This window comes from Mytilus edulis, chromosome 14 (genome assembly GCF_963676685.1).
Source record: "Mytilus edulis chromosome 14, xbMytEdul2.2, whole genome shotgun sequence".
In the NCBI taxonomy this organism is placed as follows: domain Eukaryota; kingdom Metazoa; phylum Mollusca; class Bivalvia; order Mytilida; family Mytilidae; genus Mytilus; species Mytilus edulis.
In genome coordinates this window covers 19,323,942-19,347,843 of record NC_092357.1, presented here as the reverse complement: position 1 = coordinate 19,347,843, position 23,902 = coordinate 19,323,942, and the positions used below count along the sequence as shown (strand labels likewise).

Sequence of the window (23,902 nt, the reverse complement as noted above, 5' to 3'; positions counted from 1 at the left end):
TATCTATTAATTGTGGCGTCCCTGCTATTCAGGTAGCCTGAGCATTATGCTTGCCTATATATGTATATATTGAATTATTATAACTCTGTACCGGTATTAGATTTTCCAAAATGTACAGTAAACGGCAACAAGAATTTTACTAACTTGTTCCTAATAGGTAACTCACAAACAAGGATATTTACGTTACGTAACCCTTAATTAAGTGAACCTAATCTTAAAGACGACTGATTGCAAATATTAATATTGACATGCGTTTGAAATACAAACATTCAGTTCTAATTAACATCATTCTGAAAAAGTTATTCAATGGATGATTTAAATGAATAAAATTTTACAACACTCTATGAAAAACATAATTTTAAAACTTATTTACTAGACAGTCTTTTAGAAAAGTTTTCTTAAAATTTTAAGACATGAAACGCAATACGATTTGTGAGATGAAAATGAACATTTTGTTTCATAGCTGAAAATTTTAAATAAAAATTTAGATTTTAGAAATAAGCTTTTCATGTACTCACAGTTTCTTGAAAATATATGTTTACAATGAAAATACACAACAATATAAATTTAGTAGTAATGTCACTGATGTTGATAAAAAGTCTTCTCTTATAATAATATGTGACAGTTCTTCGATATTCAGCTGATGTCGTTGTTCAATGGTGTATTCTGATTATTCACAAATAAATCATTTACTGATAATATATAGAATTAAATAGTCCGAACGGTACGAAAATAATGTTCAACTGTAAATATTCCGGTTCGAATTGTCGAAATACTGTCTTAGTTTCCGGCATGCTGTTATGATAGGTGTCGATGTTTGGCGTCCAACATTTATGCCCGGGTCCTCCACCAAATATTATATCAAATTAATTTATGGAATTCGTATTGTTGATATTATGTATTATGTTGGTCTGCATAGTTAGTTGTTCTTTAAAGACCCAAACTCTCAACAGACGAATGACTCTGTGAGGGTTGGTCTTGGAATCTTTCCATGATGGGGAAAACTAGCTGGGAACATCTTAGTGGGGAAACTAACTGGGAACAATGCCTAAGATGGTGTTTGGCATTGCTGCCGCTATATAGGCAGGCCGGGCGTTGTTGCCGATGTAGAGGCAGGCCGGGATCGACTGACACCTATAAGTTTCAAAATTCAAACTTTTTAATAAAATAAATAAAAACAAAAATAATACAAAACAGTTACAAACAACAATAAAGTAAAACAAATATTTTCAATTATTTCCCTAACAGAAAACAATAAATATTTTGAATAAACTTTATTTATGATGGCTATTAATTATCTTTATTTTAGTTAAACTTATTTTAAAATAATTTACTTTAAATCTTAATACTTTTAAAATCATGACTTACCTATAAGTTTCAAAATTCAAACTTTGACGTCTCAAAGCAGAATTTCTACTTATATAACAGTCACTTAATGACTTTGGTACTAGTTTGTGCCCTATAGTTTATCAAAGTTAAATTATTGACGTAAGTTGACCATGTCAACCATTGTCCGAAGTTTATGACTTGTTTGTTCATCTTTTACTTTCAAACAAAGATTTAAGTAGTATTTGTTCTATCAGAAAGTTATTTGACCAAAGAAAGTTAGTTTGACCAACGTGAAGTTTACTTGAACTAAAAACTGGACATGAAAATTTGTATGTCAAATATCTGTCACAATACTACCATGATTTATTCTGAAAGTTATAGATTTTTTTTGGGGAAAAAGATCGTGGATTAAGACTTGTGCCTGATCAAACATATAAATTTAAAATCAGTATTTGCTGCTTCACAGGTGTAAAAGAAAATCTTGTCTGCCAGGAGTCAGAATAATGTATTCGAGTAGAAACTCTGCAATTTCGAACTTTATTCGATCGTCACTGATGAGCCTTTTGTAGACGAAACGCGCGTCTGGCTCAAATACAAAATTTAAATCCTTGTATCTACGATGAGTTTATTAGGCTTACTGTGAGTACTCTCATATTTGTACTTAGTGTCTATTTGGTTTTGTTTGGGATGTACAAGTACCCGGACACGTCCACGTGTAATTTCATGTAGTATTTGTATCTTAAATCATCTGTCGAGTTAAGACTTTCGACTAATTTTTATAGATCGTTCTTATGTTGTACTATTACACCACTGTTTCATGTAAGGGAGTGGGTTGCGATCACGCAAACATGTTTGACCCCGCCACATCCAGTATGTATGTGTCTCTCCCAAATCTGGAGCCTGTAATTCAGTGGCTGTCGTTTGTTTCTGTTACATATTTATTTTTCGTTCATTTTTTGGTACATAAATTAGGCCGTTATTTTTCTCGTTTAAATTGTTTTATATTATCATTTTGGGGTCTTTTATAGCTGACTTTGCGGTATGTTGACCTATAGTTATTAATTTCTGTGCCATTTTTTGTCGTTTGTGAAGAGTTGATGCATTGGCAATCATACCATTTCTTCTTTTTTCTATATTTGCCTTGTGAACTAGCACGCTTAATAAACTGACCCAGTGCGTCATTGTAGTACAAAGTTTTGAAAATTTTCAAACCTCCTATATCAATTGCCGTCATAAGACGGCATGCTGGACTCAGTCGTATCTTGGACTGTTCGCATTCGGGATGCAATCTGGACTCAATCGGCAAAAAAAACAGCAATCATGGTAAATCTTTCTAGATCATGCCCGTTCCACATGACACTGTCCAGAAAATAGTTATCAAAGACACAAGGATTATAGTTTTTTAAGGCAGACGCGCGTTTCGTCTACATAAGACTGATCAGTGACGTTAAGTTCCAAAATAGTTATTAAGCCAAACAAGTACAAAGAAGAAGAGCATTGAGGACCAACAATTCCAAAAAGTTGTGCCAAATACGGCTAAGGTGATCAATTCCTGGGATAATGAAATTCTTAGTCACAGATCAATGTTACGATTTTAATCATCGCGATACTAGAGAATTTGTCACGACATAATAACGATTGTAATTCGACTAGACAAAATTGATTGAGACTTCCCGAATGTTAAGGGACGCACCTTACTGTCGGGGTGCTTGTCCAAACTCTCCGATCCGTAGGAGTCCGAGTGTTACGAACGTATACTACAGCGTTCAGGCAATAACAGGACATTCCATATCATTGAGGATAGTAATCCGACTTTTTAACTTTTCGAGTCTAAGCGCAGTCTGATCTCAAACGGGAGCAATAATCGTCCTGTGTCAACACCGCTTTAAAGATCATAGAACGATTCTAGCACGCTTATGCCGTCCTAATCACGCACGTCTTACGACCTTACTACGTTCATATTACCACCATTTTTAATTATAGCCATGCTCGGGCTCATTCTCATTGTCAAATAAAGCATGTAAAAGCTCTCCAGGTTTTATTCGTCTGTATATAATTTGGACCTAATGTCGCTAGTCTCCAACAGCTCAGCCATGCTTGACACATTTGTATCATCCCACTATTAATTGTTCAATAAAATATCTTCATTTGATCTTGATAGATCAGCAATATACGTTGTGATAGGTTAATCCGACATCTCATCTGGATCAGGATTCGTATCAGAGGCCCCACTGACTCTACCTCTATCCATAGCATGCACAAATACAAAACATTGTAGATTTTGGTGGCCTGTCTGTGTTGTTATCGAGAATTTTACGTATAAATGAAAATAAGGAGGAATGGAACAGTATTTATATTGACTCCGACAACATGATATTGACGTTATTATATTACCGAGAGCGTAGTAAAATCGCCATATGAACATGGTAAGATCGTAGAATGATCGTGATAAAATCGTTCTTTAATCGCAGAAGAAACGTGCTAAGATCGTTTTTTAATCGGATAAAGTGTGATATAATCGTAGTAAGAACTTGATGAGCGTAGCAAGATCGTGATTATCGTAGTGAGGTCGCAGAACAAGCGTGGTGAAAACGGGGTATATTCTTGGCGGAATCGTTGTAGAAAAGTAATGAGGTCGTAGTAGCATCGTGAACTCATCCAAAATTTACATTTTCATGCCGCCCATACCGCGACCTCAACACGATCTGAATACTTTTTAGATCGTGCTGAGCGTGGTGCGATCGTAGTCTAGTGTGACTTGTTCATAAAATAACAGCGGGCAAGCTGAAGAGATGCCGTGCATTTACATTGATACATGTATACATTGTATATTTAGTATTGACCATTTACTGAAATAACTATCTATTCTGTCTTTTTGGAACATTACCATTGAACTTTCATTGTAATTCTTTTGCACTATTGAGGAAGTTATATAATATAAAACATCGTAAAGCTTAACTTATAGCTGTTTTGATTTTAGCCAGTGGCTTTATCTCCGAAATCTAAAAATAACAGGAAAGACGAAAACACCTGTTATATTTACCTGAATGTGTGATCTTGGATTGGGTTTTAAATAAAAAGACACTTTTCTATTATTACTGTTACTATTACAAAATAGAAAAGAAATGAATTTCATCTTCAAATTGGTTGCAGTTAATCTTTCTTCTATATATATTGGCATTCTACATTTCTAAGATATCTTCCTTTTTCTATTTATAAATTATGATCTCTTATTCTAGTTTTGTTATTAGTTTTCTAAATTAAAATTTTGAGTAAGTTAAATATTTTTCATTTGTATTATTTAGTCTTACAAGATTATAAATAATGAGTTTGCTGTTATCCTTCATATCTTATCATTTACTCTCTTTTCATAAAAATCCTTCAATTTTAATTTTATTTGTTCTCTAATAGTTTTATTTATCTTATGAGAGGAATATTTCTTGAAAGTGTCTAAATCCATACCAGTTTCTTCTGATACATTTTTTACAAATGAGAACCAACTGAAGAATAAATTCGCACAGAGTCTAAGCTTTGAGACAAAAAAAAATGATTCCTTTACAAGAGGATAAATGGCATGAGAATATAAACGTATACCATACAATATAGATTGAAATTTAATATGTAGTTCCAGGGGAAGTCTCTCAAGACCAGCTCTTAGATATAGAAAGATGTGGTGTGCAGTGCCAATGAGACAACTCTCCATCCAAATAACAATTTAAAAAAAAAGTAAACCATTATAGGTCAATGTACGGCCTTCAACACGGAGCCTTGGCTCACACCGATCAACAAGCTATAAAGGGCTCAAAATTAATAGTGTAAAACCATTCAAACGGGAAAACCAACGGTATAAATTTGATGAAACTATGCTTAAGCCACGTGTATATTTACAAAATTGTAAGTGTGACTTTTTAAAAGGTGGTTTGACATGAAGTGAATCAAATTATCAAAGGGTATCAAATAGTTGCAGGGGCGGATCCAGCTATTTTAAAAAAGGGGGAGGGGGTCCTAACCCAGGACAAAAGGGGGGGGGGTCCAATTACATGTCCCCATTCAAATGCATTGTTCGTCCAACAAACCCCCGGACCCCCTCCCCCCTCTGGATCCGCACCTGAGTTGCCACTGACACATTGAGTCTTTTTAGTTTCATGCTCTCTTAATCAACTCAAGATCCAGAAAACTAGTAAATGGTACATATAAGACTGTACTTTGACCTTCAATGGTTTATCTTTAAAAATTATGACTTTAATGGAGAGTTGTCTCATTGGCAATCATATGTTATCTCCTTATATCTATAAAGGTCATGATACGACTTTCAACTATGAGTAAAATTCGTGCAGCATAGTCTGCTATATGAAAGGCCCCGAAATTACAAATGATAAAACAATTCAAACGAGATGCATTATGATTAGTTTGGTTTTTTTTCAATCCAAGAAAATATGTATAACTGTGTATATAAAATGTACAAATTGCCAATATCTCCTTTTAAGCTCACCAGGCCAAAAGTGACAAAGTGCGATTATTTATTAAACTTTTCTCATCAATTGTCGACCTTCGTCTGTCGTTGTCGTCTGATAGCTTTTACAAAGATATTCCACTCTGAATCTGCTGGGCCAAATAAAACCAATTTCGGCCTAAATCATTATTAGGGTATGTAGATAAAAAAATCATTCCGATGCATATGACCACGCTTGTGCACCGAGATGGCAGTCATCGCTAAAAACAGAACATCGGGGTAAAATGCAGTTTTTGGCGTATAAATCTCTGAAACTAAAGCATTTATAGCAAATCTTATGTTCGTTCAGTCAAAAGTTATCTGCCAATGCAGTAGACAACCCGTTGTTGTGTTGTTTCCCCTTGAACTGATAGTTGAAAGAAAATTTTGCAGTTTTTGGCTATCATCCTGAATATTACCATGCATGAAGAAAAACTGTTGACAGCAAACTTTTTCAGCAAAACAAGGTCAAAAAAAGTAGTTATTGCCTTTTACAGTTAATTTCCCACAATTTGTCTTACATTTCGGTAATCCTTTGCCAAAAAATTCTCCTCTGAAACTACTTGTCTAAATTAAAACAAACTTTGCATAAACAATCCCTAGGGTATCTAGTTCAAAAAAATGTACCCATTGACCAAACATCAACCAAGATGGCAGAATGGCTAAATAGTAAATAAGCGGGGATGCAGTGTTTGATTTATATCTCTGAAACTTAAGCATTTAGTCCTAAATAAGATATAAATGAGAGAAACTGAACAGACTTAAATGACCGCCAATATAAGATAAAAAAAAAAAAACATATCTGTTTTTGTCATTTAATAATACTTTTCTCGTCTACAATGTTGAAGTGTGTCTTTGTCTAATATGATATAGACCAAGATGAGCAACACAGGCTATTTTGAGCCTCCTGTTATTATTAAACTGGCGTTTTTTTGTGTTGTTTTAACTCGCACAATATTCCGGGACAGTAGTGAAAATAGAGGTAATTCGAATCTTTCATTACAGTGCAGACAATGAATGAATAAATAAAATTGAAAGACTTTGTCTAGCTGCAATTGAAAGACTTTGTCTAGCTGCAATATTCCTTTTTTCCTCTTTCAGTATGCAATGCTAAAAACTCGACATGAAATATTAGTTAGGACTTCGATATGGGGAAAATATCACTCACCTCAAGTTCAAGAAAAACAATTTTCACTGTGTAAGTGATTCTTGATGTTGAAAGATTTCAGAAATCATGAACCAAACTTTATCTTATAAAAAATATGTTGTATGATTGCCAATGAGACAACTCTCCACAAGAGACCAAATGACATAGAAACTAACAATTATAGGTCACCGTACGGTCTTCAACAATGAGCAAAACCCATACCACATAGTCAGCTATAATAGGTTCCGAAATGACAAATATAAAACAATGCAAACCTAAATTACGTACAAAAATGAACGAAAAACAAATATGTAATACATCAACAAACGACAACCACTGAATTACATGATCCCTACTTGGGACAGCTTATTTGTAGTTCTTTTGTGTGATGAATGCAATAATATTGAAGGTCGACTTGTTACTCATTTTTTTCCTGCAGGAAATATTAATTCTCTACCGTATTATTAAAATGAAATTAAGCAAAAACTCCTAGAAAAGTTTAATAAATAAATTGAACATATGAACAATACTGCTTATGTTAAAAGAAAGATTACAATACATGTATTGCAATATAATTAAATGTGTCATGTCATGTTCAAACTGACCCGTCAGTTTCGTGCTGGCATAGACATCCTTCGTATGAGTGATATTTTTCGAGGCAATTAATAAGAACTATTTCATTAGCGGATCCAGGGGGAGGGGGTCCGAGTGTTTGAACCCTCCTCTTTTTGGCCGATCAATGCATTTGAATGGGAACATATAGTTGGACCCCCCCCCCCCCTTTTGTCCTGATTTGGGACCCCCCTCCCCCCCTTAAAGCTTTTAATATGGCTAGATCCGCCCCTGTATTATATGTCAGAGGAAAGACTGTGGTGCTCGCGGAGTCATATTAAGTTTTGTTGACTATTTAAATCTACATGTACATTAGCACGTAAACAAAATACAGCGCTGCTTCCCAGTTTAGTTGAATATGCCATAACATTAGTCATATAATTCAAACAAACGCGAGAAGAAAAGAGTTCTAGTATTTCACAAGCTTTTAGCATTGATTATAAATTTAATTTAAATTCCAGCAACCTTTCACGTTGAAGTCCGTGAAAGTTAGAACATACGAAAAAAAAAAAAATCAAACGAATTTAACATTCAAACAAACTCATAAATTTGTTGCGAGTGTTTCTCTATTATATAGACTTTTTCAAATGATTAATTTAGTTTTATTTTATTTTGTGTCGTCGATTAGTTTGTTTTCCTTCAGAAGCATATTAACAATTAAAGTTAAAACAAAAATAATAATTTATAACTAATATCTACGCTTGTGTATTATGATGCGTTGTCTGTTTTCAAAGTTGGCGATTATAAATCTCTAAACTTTTATCACAAAATATTATATATTAAAGTGGCAAGTGCAATTTGAGGGATCAGCGTACCAATGTGACCTCTAGCTTAAGAGAAATGTCTAATCGTTGAACTATCATTAGTGATAATGAGGTTTCCTGATGCACTTGAGCCATTAAAAATCAAATACCTTGTTACTGTAGCTTACAGTACACAGATGTATTAGTATCGTATTTCACTTCATTGATAAAACACAATATTTTGTAGCTTAGACGATTTATAATTACACAGTTTATATAGCTCTGCAGATTATAATGTATTTATAGCACACATATGGAAACAGATACGCATACGTCAATGTGATTGCATCAACAATTTGTCAATAGTTGTATTTATGTCCTGCAATTATGCTATCTAATATTTTTCGATAATTAAAATACGAATCGAATATTTCCGCTTAGCTCTCATTTAAAATTCTCCCAAAGAGAGGTATGCCATGAACAAGATCAGTTTTCAAAATCTTACACTTTAAGCTAATCTAAGTCATTCCCTCTCCATTTATACCGTCAGAGCATATATTTTCATCAGCAGGACTGTTAGTTACAAATAAAGTTGAGAATTAGCCTCATCCCAGGCACAGTTGTCAAGATACTACTTTTAGATCAAACAAATTCAATGCACCTTATGTCGATCCTCAGAAAATTATTAAAGTCATCAGTGATCATCAGTTAGTTCAAACATCACCCCTTTGTTGATTATTTTAAAAATGTGTTTTTTACGGTCCCTTAATACTGTTGTTTGAGTAATAATTTTTCTATAGATATCACTTTATTACTGGATTAGATAATTGTCAGTTTACATAATAAAATAAGAACATGTATGTCATGTATTAAATAAGCTTTTAATTATGATTTATATGGTATATAATTCATATTATTTAGTCCATTGTTATAATGTAGAGGGTTTTACGTTTATAAGTCCTTAAATTCTTTATTGAAAAGCACTTTACGCCCATATGAGCCCTCAGTATGAGCCAATGGCTTAAAACATTATACATAATATACAGTTTACATATATATAAAACAATGAAAAGACAACGACCCACAATACATAAAATGGATATAATTTTGTGTTTCCATTTTGTAAATGTTTTACCGAGCGAGTACTCTTCACCGAGGTAACTTCCCTTCATGTTATTATATATTTTTTTCCATTGTAGTTAAGAAAACAATAAATAGATTTCATTTGTCTCCCTTGTTTTTTTTTTAGAGAATCAGTTTCAAAATATAGTTATCTCCCATCTTAAATTTAGCCTGTTAGTCAAAGGGAGACAACTTTAATTTTCCACAAAAATTACGGAATTCCATAATATTATGGAGTTCGCTAAGTGCCCCGACTGATAACGGTGCTTCTATATTAAAATGAGATGGAGTAATACCCATTGAATTGAACACGGACGCTTTTGGCAGTCAGTATATAAGAAAGGTTTGAGGTGTGTTTGACCAATGCGACGCTCGTTACAAGATAGTAAGGACTAGGTTAATTTGGTATAATATTCCCCAGCCTTCCATCCTTTTTTATATGTAACCTTATCGTTTCTTATCGACATGTGTATGCTAAAAAATGATTCGTTTATGTATGGATGTTGTATACATTTATGTTGAACATGTTGAATCAAAGGCGATCTTGTGGAGAACACTCATCCATATACTGCGTTTGTTTTTTTCTACGATATCAAGTTAAGACAAATTTTATTTTCGGAGGAGTGAAACGAGGGAGTAAATAATTACATTTTAACAGTTGGATTATAATATAAAACTTCTATGTAGGCGGGACGTTACTCTGTGTTAACAGTTTATAGCATTTGTACCTTGTATGTAAAATAAACAAACTATGAAATGCAAAAATCAGCAGTAACAAAATATTGAAGAAAATTGTCAATCCACTTCAGATGTTGACACTAAAAGACAAGTGACACACTAAATTGTTTTGCTTAATGTTCAGACACTGAAATGAAGAGACATAAATCAGTCCATAAATACGGATCAACACGACAAGGTTACTATTAGGGGTACTTTTAATGAAAATTCTGTTTGCGAGGTGACATCCACAAAACTTATTCAACGTAACATACTCATATTCAAAATTACAAAGTTATTTAAGTCTAAAAATATTTATAATAGTTGGTATTAAAACTGAATACTGAGGTAGTGTCACATATAATTTTAAATTAAAAATGTATATATGTAAGGTCAAAGTTACATAAACAGCTTCAAATATACTGGGATGTGTCAGACTTGGAAACTTCAATACATTTAAGGATGATAATTTTCCTAGATTATATTGTTGCTAACATCCAGGGGGTGTATTGCAATATACTTAAAAGCAAATTGGGGTCTATTCTAAATCTGACATACATGTATTGCGATTGAAACAATTAATTTTTCTTTTGATTTTAAAGTCACCGAAATTTGTAAGTGTAGTGATATAATCTTTAATAATGGAACAGGTATTTGACATATTTACTTTTCGCTTTGTTGTTTTCTGATATACTATATAAATTTTTTAAGGTCTCCTTACTGTTACTATAGAACAGCCGTCATACTCAGTAAATCCTGGTAGCACTGTCACCCTGCAGTGCCTTGTTAATTCTACAGTGACAATTAGATCGGTTTACTGGGAGTTACATCTTGGAAGTGCCAGAAGTAAAATTAAATTCTCAACTGATCCTAACAGATACAGTGGCAGTACTACCACCATACCATCTCTGACGATCATATCTGCAACACACAGGGATGTCGGATATTACTTTTGTTTTGCCAGCAATGATTACCGAACTGTACATAGTTCTTCAACTATTCTTTCTATTGCTGGAAGTAAGTACTTTGTATTTTTGTAGCAAATTTACATAAAAAATCATTGCAGTAATGATGCTTTTTGTGAACGTTAACGTATGCATTCATATCTGTGTGTGTACGTAATGTCGTTCCCGGCAAAATTGACAGTTACCAATTTACACTAGTTCTCCGTTAAAGCACCCAACGCCAGAGTGGAAAATGATAAAAATTAAATTGCAGCAAAACTTGTTTATAAAGAACATAGAACATCTGTATAGTGTACTCTATCCACCCTATAAATTTTAGCATGTAATGTGCTACCGTTAAATTGTAATGATCGAGAGAGTTTAAATGAAAAAAACAATAAAAAAAACATTTAAAGTCATTTTATTTCCTTTGACGTCGTGATTTTCAATGCCAAAATGCTAAAAAAAAAAAATTTGATTCACGTAAACTTTTATTTCTTTTTCTTGTTAACTGAAATTTAAGTATGATATTCAGTCATGTCTGCATCATTATTATATATATATATATATATATATAAGTCTTTTTTTTTTAATTTCATTAACACAAATTAAGGTGTTAGATCTTCCATTTGGCCTTTTCTGTGCGAACTAAAATTGAGAATGGAAATGGGGAATGTGTCAAAGAGACAACAACCGGACCATAGATAAAAACAACAGCAGAAGGTCACCAACAGGTCTTCAATGTAGCGAGAAATTCCCGCACCCGGAGGCGTCCTTCAGCTGGCCCCTAAAAAATATATACTAGCTCAGTGAGAATGAACGCCATACTAATTTCCAAATTGTACACAAGAAACTAAAATTAAAATGATACAAGACTAACAAAGGCCAGAGGCTCCTTACTTTGGACAGGCGCAAAAATGCGGCGGGGTTAAACATGTTTGTGAGATCTCAACCCTCCCCCTATACATCTAGCCAAAGTAGAAAAGTAAACGCATAACAATACCTACATTAAAATTCAGTTCAAGAGAAGTCCGAGTCTAGCTGTTGTCAGAAGATGTAACCAAAGAAAATAAACAAACTGACAATAATACATAAATAACAACAGACTACTAGCAGTTTACTGACATGCCAGCTCCAGACTTCAATTAAACTGACTGAAAGATTATGATTTCATCATATGAACATCAGGCACAATCCTTCCCGTTAGGGGTTTAGTATCATACCATCATAACATATATGAGAAGAACATAACCCGTGTCATGCCAACAACTGGTTTTGGAATAAATGTGTTTAGTTCCGATGCAAAGACCCTATAAGTGAATCAATATTAACGCCAAAATATGCAATCTTTATTAACCTAACAACAGTATCGTAACTACATGTATATCCCTTCATAATAAGTCTATTCAAAGGTTTAGTTAGTTTTTGAGGTGAATACTGACACCTTTGTGCTTTATAAAGAATATTTCCATAAAAAATTGGATGTAAAATACCTGAACGTATAAGAAGTCTGCATGTTAAGCTATATTTACGAATGATGTCCTTATACCGATGATAAAATTTAGTAAATGTGTTGACTAGTTAAACAATCGACTCAGCATTTCAGTCTTGTACAAAACAGAATAAAGGATAAAATCGTATTAACATGCTTTCAACCCGAACACTCATATTATTCGCCACTGAATCCTCCTTTTTTCGTCATCATCCTATTTACCAATCTGTGTTACCATGAATTATCATTAATGTGGTCATATTGATATCGAAAACATATATACATGTATATATAAATAAACTGTTTTAATTTCAAAATGAACTATTATGGCGTATACGCATGAATTTCTTGCTTTGAACTGTTTTGAAAAATTCTTTCGAAGCCGAAGCACAACCCTTGTATGATCCTGTATCTTTGATGGATTACTTCCTTTGATATTCCTTAATAACTTTTTGTTCATTGTATCGGAAATTTGAAAAAAAAATAGGAGAGAGACGAGACGTATCTATTAGCTTTTCTAGCAGACCAATGGGAGTATGTTTCTTAAAATTGAACACTCGAACACTTTAATATAACAATAATAAGATGTGATAGGATTGCAAATGAGACTCAAGTCTAAAATTCAACTAATAAAGATAGTCGGCAAGATAAATTCGTTACACAGTGTGTTAGTGACTTAATACGATATTTACAGGGTCAGTAAATTCCATATCAGGTTCTATTTTCGCTCAAACCCCTTATGGAATTTACTGACCCCGTATTTATCGTATAAGGTCACTAACACACTGTGTAACTGATAATATCTAATTAAAATTTAAAAGAATCACTTATTTAATAATGTTTACAGTTAGCATAATACTACAATTTTAGAGGAGATATGATTTATTGATTGATGTTTTCTGAATGTACAGTGGCAAATATGTCATGCAGATTTATGACCGGGAGAAGAATATCCAAAAATTAAATAAGATGTTACATGCATTGTCGTTGATAAAGAATTTAAAAAGGTTCAATATAAATATATATATAAAAAACAATGCCGAGAGGACACAAAAAAAAATGATTCAGCAAAATATAAGTACACTTTGAACTCATTTTTCATAGATATTTTATTCATCCTCTTTGTTGGTTAGTTGTAACCTATAAATCTCGCAATTTTGATTTTTATACAAATACTAAGGACCAATTGAACTGCTTCTTTTTGTAGACCCTCTTATACCAATAGAACAATGCATCGTATTCCGCTTGAATATCATATAGTTATTTGAAATAATCATATAGTTATTTGAAGATATAGAAGGCGGTTTATAGATTAAAAAATAATTTTGAAAATTAAGAATATGGTGAATTAAAAATTAAAGAAATGAATGATTTAAAGATTAATGAATTTCCGTTAAATTCATTATTGACAATATTCTAGTAGATTATTTCGAAAGAAACGTTGAACCTTTAAATTGGTTGTAAACGTAACTGGTCAAATGAAATAAGCGATGCAAATTTTATACATTCATAAGCATCAGTGTTTTTCGCCAAAATCACAATCTTGCATGAGTTAACTTATCATTTAGTTTACTATTGTAGGCAAATTTAACCTTACATCCTTCTCGAGAATTGCGTCAGCAATTATTTAATTTTATTCACCTTTTAACAAAATAATCCGTGACAGATGTCAGACCATGATAATCCGAAAGCAACAAAAAAAACCTCCAATGGTGGTTGAAAAAAACAAATTATAAATGCTATGCGTCCGAAGCGAGCACTATTTTTGATTTATCTTTATCATTTACGTCCAGCGACAAGTATTTGATATGCAAAGATATGAAATAATAGAAAGAGTTGATGAGCTATATGACCAAAATGACACACAAAAACAAGTCAAATCAGTCGAATGTAACATTGATTGATGGAGTTTAAAACCTTAGGTATCTTTATGATTTCAAAATATATTAATTGACCATTGATTGGAATTGTAAGGCTTTGCAGAATAAAAACATTGTCATAATTCATACGTCTTAATTTTCATACTGATGCTCGAGGACGAAAGACATTGTCTTCAATTTTTTTTTGGTTATAACATTTTTTATGTACCAACATATATGTTAAATATATTTCACTATTCACCAAAAGAATTGAGTGATAAGCAATGTTTATTTATATATTTTTTGGACAGATGAGTAATCAATGATCAAATCTTGTTGGTGATCAAATTTTTATTTTATATAAAGGAGATGTGGTATAATTGCCAATGAGACAACTATCCACAAAAGACCAAAATGACATAAACATTAACAACTATAGGTAACCGTTCGGCCTTCAACAATGAGAAAATCCCATACCGCATAGTTAGCTATACAAGGCCCCGATAAGACAATGTAAAACAATTAAAACGAGAAAAATAACGGCCTCATTTATGAAAAAAAAAAATGAACGAAAAACAAATATGTAACACATGAATAAACGACTATCTTAATGTCGGTTAGCTACCGGTACTGTCACTGAACTGAACTGAACGTTCAGCTCCTCATTACCAGGACCTCGAATCACAAGGAAAATGTGATAAAATATACCTCATATCATCTTTACTTTTGTTTATTATCCAACTTTATTTCGGAGAAATTGAAAAAAAAAAATTCTCAAAGTTTTATACTTATTTTTAACATGGTATCATTTATGCATTACAATGACAGAATACAAAATAGGGGCTATACGGAGTAGTGTCGTAATGCGTATGTTGTTTATACAGACAAGATAATATATATTGTCAAAATGTTATATACGGAAGTTTTCAAATGCAGGAACTGAACACAAGAATTTGACAGAATAAGCATATATTTCTTACTGAATAGAGACAAATTGCCAAAAGAATTACAGAATACAGAAATGTAGATCTCCTCTTCTACAGACCGTAATATATAGCATTGTGACGGATAGTTTTGTTGAATCTATTTAACTGCTTTTTATTTCGAAAAGAATGGTGTACAAGGTGTTGTTAACAAATGTAGCGGACAATATAGCACGCTATTTTAATAATAATTTTATAATAAACATTAAACGTTCAACCGACGTCCTAATTTCGATGAAAGAAATTAAAAGCTTCTTTCCTTGTGCAACACGAAAATAGTAAGAGCAATTTTTATGGCTTCTAATGCAATTGCATAATTGTTAAATCGTATTGAATCCGGTATCAAATTTATATTAATCATACAAGCTTCATATCTTGAATATTGAAAACAGGTCAGGCTAAATTATTCATATGCATAACGATTGATATAAAAACATCCGGATCGGTTTTTTCTTCTTCTTCTAGATTTGAGAAAAAAGCAACTCTGTTACACTCATACAATTGATTTATAAAAATTGTTACATGGTGTCTCCTTATGATGTATGAATTACAATATATTATTGATCTGTAAGTGATTTACCGCCATCCATTGTAACTATCTAATATGTTTATTTGGCGGGAAATACTCGATAAAAGCACTCTTTACAAAAATGTCAACGAAGATTACATTCCACGGAGGTTACAATTCGACGATTTCGTCATTTATGAACCATAATATGTATATGTAAACATCAAAGTTGTACTAAAAATTAATGTTGACACCGATATCGATCTGTTGGATGTGGAAATTATTTTAAAAAAAATAATTTTTTTGAAGAATTGGCCATTCCACGGAGATTACACGCTTAACAAATCTCTACTGATTCATCTTTGCTTCGTTTTTCAGACTAATGTAACGGAATAAATGACCATTGTTATAAATAAAATTATTTATGGCAACCTTATGATAAAGCTCTGATTCCTTTCACGGATTTGGCTTTACTTTTTAAACCTTTTGGATTATAGCTCTTCATCTTTTATATAAGCTTTGGATTTCAAATATTTTGGCCACGAGCATCACTGAAGAGACATGTATTGTCGAAATGCGCATCTGGTGCAAGAAAATTGGTACCGTTAATTTTATTAAATCATATTACACTCTATAGTGTGCTAAATATTTTACACATAATAAACATTAAACGTTAGTGACCTACGTTATTACAAGCAATCATAAGTATATTTTGGGCTATAAAAAGAGGATTTTAACTGTCAAAACGAATTTTGAATTGATCATCAGAGATTAGACATGTTAAAAAGTAATACATACGACGAACTCGCACACACATTTCGTTTAACATAATATTTTGCGCCTGTTATCATTGAATTGCTTTCCAAAGCTTATAAAAAAGGTGAATAACTATACATCACAAAGGACAAAAACTATGGCAAAAGCCGGGAAAGGAATCAGAGCTTTGTACGAGGGAGATATATTTCCTAACTTGAAAAAATTTCCAAAATTGTCCAATAGCAAACATAAATAACACAAATTACCCTATGAGCGTCATTAATAAGTCTTATGTAGACGAAACGCGCGTCTAACGTACTAAACTATAATCCTGGTATTTTTGATAACTATTCATGCCAGTACTTCTTTACTGGCTACTGGGCTCGTGATACCCTAGGGGACTTTCATTTCAACAGCAGAGGCATCGATCCAGTGTCAGTAATACATTTTGGTAACATAAACGGTACCAAATATTCTGCACCGTTTGCGCTATGTCTCTTCAGTGATGGTCGTGGCCAATCATTTGAAAATCGAAAGCTTGTTTAAAAGATTAAGAGCTATAAACCAAAATAGACAAAGCCGGACGAGGACTCAGAGCTTTACATGAGGAATATATATTCCTTAGTTTAATATAATTTGAATATTTTGTAACAGCAAATGTTGAAAACACACGAAATCTGTATTTTCATGTCAGTACCGGTGGTGATACCAACAGAAACTACCAGTCTACTAGCAAAGGCACTGAATCAGTGGTAGTAATAACATAAATGGTAACAATTGTTTTGCATTAGATGCGCAATTCGACAATCAAGGTCTCTACAGTGATGATTGAGGCCCGACTATATAAACATACAAAGCTTATTAAGAAAAAGAAGATCTATATACAAACAAAAACAAAAAACGTGTAGCCCATGTCGAGCAAAGAATCAGAGCTTTGTACGAGGGAAATATATTCTTTTAGTCAAAGTAACTTCCATAGTTTTGTTGTACCGACTTTCTGTGCTGTGTCTGATGACTTTTAGCACCTGGTGTAAAACAAGAGAAAGTTCTAGTAAATATAGATGTTTATTTCTTGAAATCAGTAATCAAAGTGCTACAGATTTTACACAATAAAATAGCAAGTCTCACTTGATAATAAATTTAGAATTTCACAAATGAACTAAATTAAGGGACATAACTCTATGCAAATTTTAACTAATTAAATAAAACTTGCCCAAACTATATTTTATCAAGTGAAACCGCTTTACAAAACTTAACGCACAGGTTAATGCATAATACAATATGTTAAATAAACCGAATCATTTCAACTAAAAAGAATACTTAATTTAAAACGTTTCGTATAATAACTTGTTGCTATGGAAATAATAAACCTTTAAAATTAATAAAATCTTTGCCAAACTATTTCTATATTTAATCGCATAAAATCTAATACCAAATACTATTTATTTCTGAATAAATTGGTATGTAAAATAACTTTGTATAATTCTTAAACAGTATTAACTGTTTTTGCAAAATATTAAAATAACAATATACCAATGTTGCTTAGCAACAAACATGTACTTCGGTCACGAGTTCCGTATATGTGTGTAATACAATAAAATTAACTAAATTCAATTTTAAATAAAAGTTCTAAAGTCAATTCAAAATGTTCAAACAATTTTGTAAACAAACTAAAATCTTGCGGACAAGTGTCGCTTTGTAAAACCTAAGTAATGAACTTAATATGCAATCTATATACAAAATATAAAACACAACTTACAGAATAATAAAGTAGAATATAAGGTCTCATGTCTATGTTATTTAGCTTTCGATTTAACTCTTAATCATGCTTTCTCAACAAAAGACATTTCTCCCGGCAAATAATAGTTACAAATTATCTCCCCTGGACATTGTAATACTTAAAGTTAATACGGATACAATATGAAATATTTCCGGACTTTAAATAATCTTTTACAAATAACTATTATAAAATTAACTAAATGTTTCTAAACATAAAATAGATTTGAATTAAATAAATTCTTGAAACGTATCTCAATTGTTTACATAATACGGTTTATCGCTTTATAAGATAAACCAATTTAATTAAAGAGAAATGATTATTGCCTCATTCGGTTCCGGTTCTTGTTTCCCGCCAATCAACGTCACATGACTCGTCAGCATTACATTGCACTAGCCAATCTTGTAGATATGTAAAAGATTCAAAAAATGCAATCGTAAAAAATCTTTGACATCCGCATATCATATTCTAATATTTTGAAATGAAACTATCGTAGAGACAAGACAATTCTCCAAGAAAGGATTTTCATTTGCAAGGGTCAGCAAACGACGATATTAAAAGGTAAACCGAACTGTCACCACACGATCCGATGCCATCAACCGAGCCATCAACACGAGGAACACATCCAGCTTCTTTCGACATGTTTATGTTTGTGAGATTATTAGAACAATTTAATAATGTATCTTCGCCTTAAAAGTTATACAATGCTCGAATGACAGGGACAGCTTCCAGTTTGTCAGTGGCTCATTGACCGGTGATCAATTTAATGGCAGAACAAAATCTTCACACCAGGAGCCCCCGTTTAGAATTCCACACAGCACAAGATGCACTTGTAAGGAAAACACGATTTAAAAGAAGGAAAGCCACTGATCCAAAGAATTCACTACCTGCATGGTTCCAGCGGTTTGCAGATTTCGTCAAGCTTTAACCTCGGTATGTTGAATTTATATATATAAAAAAAAAAAAAAAAAAAAAAGTTGATGTTTTGTGGTGTATAATTATTCTAATTGATATTTATCTCATTAGGAATAAGATAATCTGATGGTGATAAGATAAGATTACTGAAAGGATTATTTATTATTATAATTTGATGTCATATATTTAATTCGTGGCCTTTTTTACATGTCTGCTTTAATGTACATAAATTATATAACCATGCAGTCGTTTTGAAGACTCGCCTAGCGCTATTACAAACAAGATACACACGAGGGCAATAAGTGCAAATTCCTCATCTTTATTTACTTTATAGATTCTACCACTATTATACACAATTTTACACTATGTGTTAGATGGCTCAGCTGACGTGTAATCGATGAAATACACTATATGAGAGTTAGAAGACAAATTTTGTGGCGGATGACGCGATAGCTTTAGATTAAATCCATCAGAGTCGATGGCTCAGATTAAAATATTTACAAGTGGAAATCCTTTGAACATGTACAGTCTTAAATATTTCCTAAACTGTTTGATACACTTAAATCGGCATTACTATATAAAAAATAAAAAATGTACATAAATTATGCCTACTGTTTTCTCGTTTGACTTGTTTAACATTTTTCTTTTTGGTTTTTAATTACTCTTTAATGCAGTATCATGGGCTCTGCTCATTGTTGAATGCAGTACAATGACTTCGTTTAATGCAGTATGGGCACTGCTCACTGTTGTAGGCAGAAAAGTGACTAAATGTTATTAATGCGACTTGGGCTCTGCTCATTGTTGACGGCAGTACACTGACTTATTGATAGTAATGCAGTATGGGCCCTGCTCATAAATGAAGGCAGAAAAGTGACTAATTATAGTTAATGTGGCATGGGCTCTGCTCATAAATGAAGGCAGAAAAGTGACTACTAATAATTATAGTTAATGTGGCATGGGCTCTGCTCATTGTTGAAGGCAGTAAAATGACTTTTTGTTATTATTTTATTTGCCGTTTGTTCTACTGTGAAGAGTTGTCTAATTGAATCATACCACTTCTATTTACACGAGTGAGCTTCTCAGTTACATGTATATATTTATACTTTTCAATTTGCGTTTATTTTCTTGTTAGCTTGCTTGTTTTAATTTTTGCATGTTTGCCTAGCTATTTACATTATGCATGTGTTCCTGTTGTAAAATATACTTATATTAAATTTGATATTTGATTTTGATATGAAATATCACGTCAGTTGAACTTGTGAGAGATTTGCAGAGCTCATGTTTACGTTGTTGAATCCTATATACCAAGCCCGACCCTAAATTTTCTGACTTGCATAAATATAGTTCATATAGTGATACAAGCAAATATAGTTATACAAGCAATAGTCTGTATAGGTTTCAAATAGCTTACTTATGCTCATGGACAGGACAATTAGTTTACCAACAAGTCAACTTAGAGCAAATAAGAGAATTATGTGCACTATTCACACAATTATCAAATTACTTTATAACTCACAAAGCAGCAGACAGAGCATGGTACACAACATCCTCTTTACTTTGAAGTGCGATAATGTTATTGTATATATACACATGATACATGTACATGTATTGTATAGATTATTTTTGATTGTCTTATCTAACTCAGATATGTGAACATTGATGTTTTAATACGTTTTTATTTTACTATCATATTTATTTTACATGTCGGCACGAACTATGGGCTTCCCCACATCTAATTTTAGAAACAAAACAAATATGCGGTATATAAGTTACTGTTAAGGACTTTTACAAAAGAACACGCATATTATCCAGATGGGGAAACTCGATGATTTTTTTAATTTATTTCAAATACTCTTGATCTATTCCCTTCTATCAAAAGAAACTATTCAAGATAGAACTTTCCAAAAACATGTATTCGAATTTTTAAGCACTACTAGGAATGCATGGGGTAGCCAATTTAGTACAGGAAACGCCTAGTTCTTTTAGGTCAAAAAATATATTCGACGTAAAACTATTCAAGTTTGAACTTTCCAAAAAAAGCGGCACATACTGCTTAGCTGTATCCGAATTTTAAGTACTACTAGGAATGCATGTGATTGCCAATTTAGTCATGTTAGTACAGGATATGTGGTACTTTCGATGTATTGATTGATATGATTTTTTTTTGTGTACGTTCTACTCCCTTGGTTTCTAAAATATTGGTCACGTTACTTGTTTAAAATTAATATATAGATTAGCCTATACAAATGTACACGACTTTGAAGGAGTGCCTAGGATAGCACTTATTATATATACAGGTAATGTATTTTCGTAAACTTTGTAGAGGATAATAAAATTGAAAATGGAAAACTAATATTAGTGCATATTACAGATTAACAAAGCAATTGAGTAGATTCATGGCATACCACCATCTTGCATTGTACTTTTGCAGTGACCAATCAGTCTAGTTATTACCCAAATTTCCGAATGTGTACACAGATGTTCAGTTTTATTGATTATACTGTTTATTTTTATGAAGAAACTTCCTGATTTATCGCATTATATCTCTTAGAAATATTTAACAAGTTCCAAACATATGTGCTTTAGAATACTTTTTGTTCAACTAGGGCGGTTAAGGCGAGATAACTCTTTTAGTAAACCCATTGGTAATTCATGATCGGTTTATCAGTGGATGTATTACCGCTAAAATAATGCGTTTTATGATGATAAATATATATATATATATATAACATGGATAATACAACGAAAGAAGTGATATCTTCAAAAACAGCACCTTTATAACAAAGCTATTACAAAAGGAAAAATATGATTGTCTAAGATTCAAACATATTAACAAAGAATAATGCCTTCTTAGCTAGTTCACCTAAATGGACCTTTAGGTTGTAGGAAAGGGGGGGATTCAGGTGAGTGTGTATAGACACACTCAAGTGGCAAGATTAAGGGGTTATGATCGTTTCCCGTAATTGTACGTCGGATCATATTAGGTTTTTACTTTCCTGCGGTACCGCAGGAAGTTCTGTTGAGACCATCTCATGTCTACCCTGAGTGGCCGGTTCTGAATTGGTACCAGTTCGAGCTTGACTGTTAATGATACATAGTATGGCCTATGTATTCAGTGTTTTATAATATAAAAAATGTTAATCTTTACTCCCCTGAAACCAGGGGGTGATGCGAATATGACCCGACGTATTTGGAGATCATAACCCTCGTTCTCTTTAGAATTTAACCTGGAGGAACTTGAGCATCCATTGCTACCAATGGTGCACAGATTTGTCAGTTAAAACTAGCATGTCGGCATTCTGTAATCATGTCAGACCTCGTCATTCTAAGTGAACTGTGGCCGTTATTTCCACAATAGTTATTTGTTTGTTATGTTTTTGCCTAAAAATGGATTCTGTGATTAATACGGTTTATCGCTTTATAAGATAAACCAATTTAATTAAAGAGAAATTATTATTGCCTCATTCGGATCCGGTTCTTGTTTCCCGCCAATCAACGTCACATGACTCGTCAGCATTACATTGCACTAGCCAATCTTGTAGATATGTAAAAGATTCAAAAACCCACCCACCTCCCCTTGCAATCTGCCATCTAATAACAATTATTGTGTCTGCTGCTGTTTTATTTATCTTTTCAGAATGACCAGAACATGCCGGATCCATAACTTTTTGGACAAAAAAGAGGAGACAATCAAGCCGATGGATTTGCTAGCTGAATCATACGTTCGAGAACTATAATTATTATGTCAATGCTAATTTTCATGAATGGCTACCACCTTTATCTAAATATTTAGACACATTCAGTGTGAAAATGGAATTACCAATACCTGGTATTAGTTCTTCGCCTAGATGCATTTAACTTTTGACTTTATTTGGATAAAAATCATGCAGCATTTATTTTAATTACTCGATTCTAATTGTTCATTGTTTTGTAATAAAATCATTCGTCACAGTCAAAAAGGATGTCGGGATCTGGCAAGATTAAGGGGTTATGATCGTTTCCCGTAATTGTACGTCGGATCATATTAGGTTTTTACTTTCCTGCGGTACCGCAGGAAGTTCTGTTGAGACCATCTCATGTCTACCCTGAGTGGCCGGTTCTGAATTGGTACCAGTTCGAGCTTGACTGTTAATGATACATAGTATGGCCTATGTATTCAGTGTTTTATAATAAAAAAAATGTTAATCTTTACTCCCCTGAAACCAGGGGGTGATGCGAATAAGACCCGACGTATTTGGGGATCATAACCCTCGTTCTCTTTCGAATTTAACCTGGAGGAACTGAGCATCCATTGCTACCAATGGTGCACAGATTTGTCAGTTAAAACTAGCATGTCGGCAATCTGTAATCATGTCAGACCTCGTCATTCTAAGTGAACTGTGGCCGTTATTTCCACAATAGTTATTTGTTTGTTATGTTTTTGCCTAAAAATGGATTCTGTGATTAAATAAAAAGTATCGCGTCCCAAGCGTATCCAACATAAAATAATTAATCTCAATGGAAACA

The 23,902-nt window shown here is 32.8% G+C and overlaps 1 protein-coding gene across 1 annotated transcript in view; it reads left to right on the top strand.

The window, feature by feature from the left end:
• The window catches only part of LOC139504021 (hemicentin-1-like), a 76,646-nt gene that overhangs the window by 25,931 nt on the left and 26,813 nt on the right, over positions 1-23,902 (top strand). Inside the window, exon 3 of the mRNA XM_071294074.1 lies at positions 10,874-11,179. Within this exon, the coding sequence (XP_071150175.1) occupies positions 10,874-11,179 (306 nt within the window). The remainder of the gene's footprint in view (positions 1-10,873; positions 11,180-23,902) is intronic.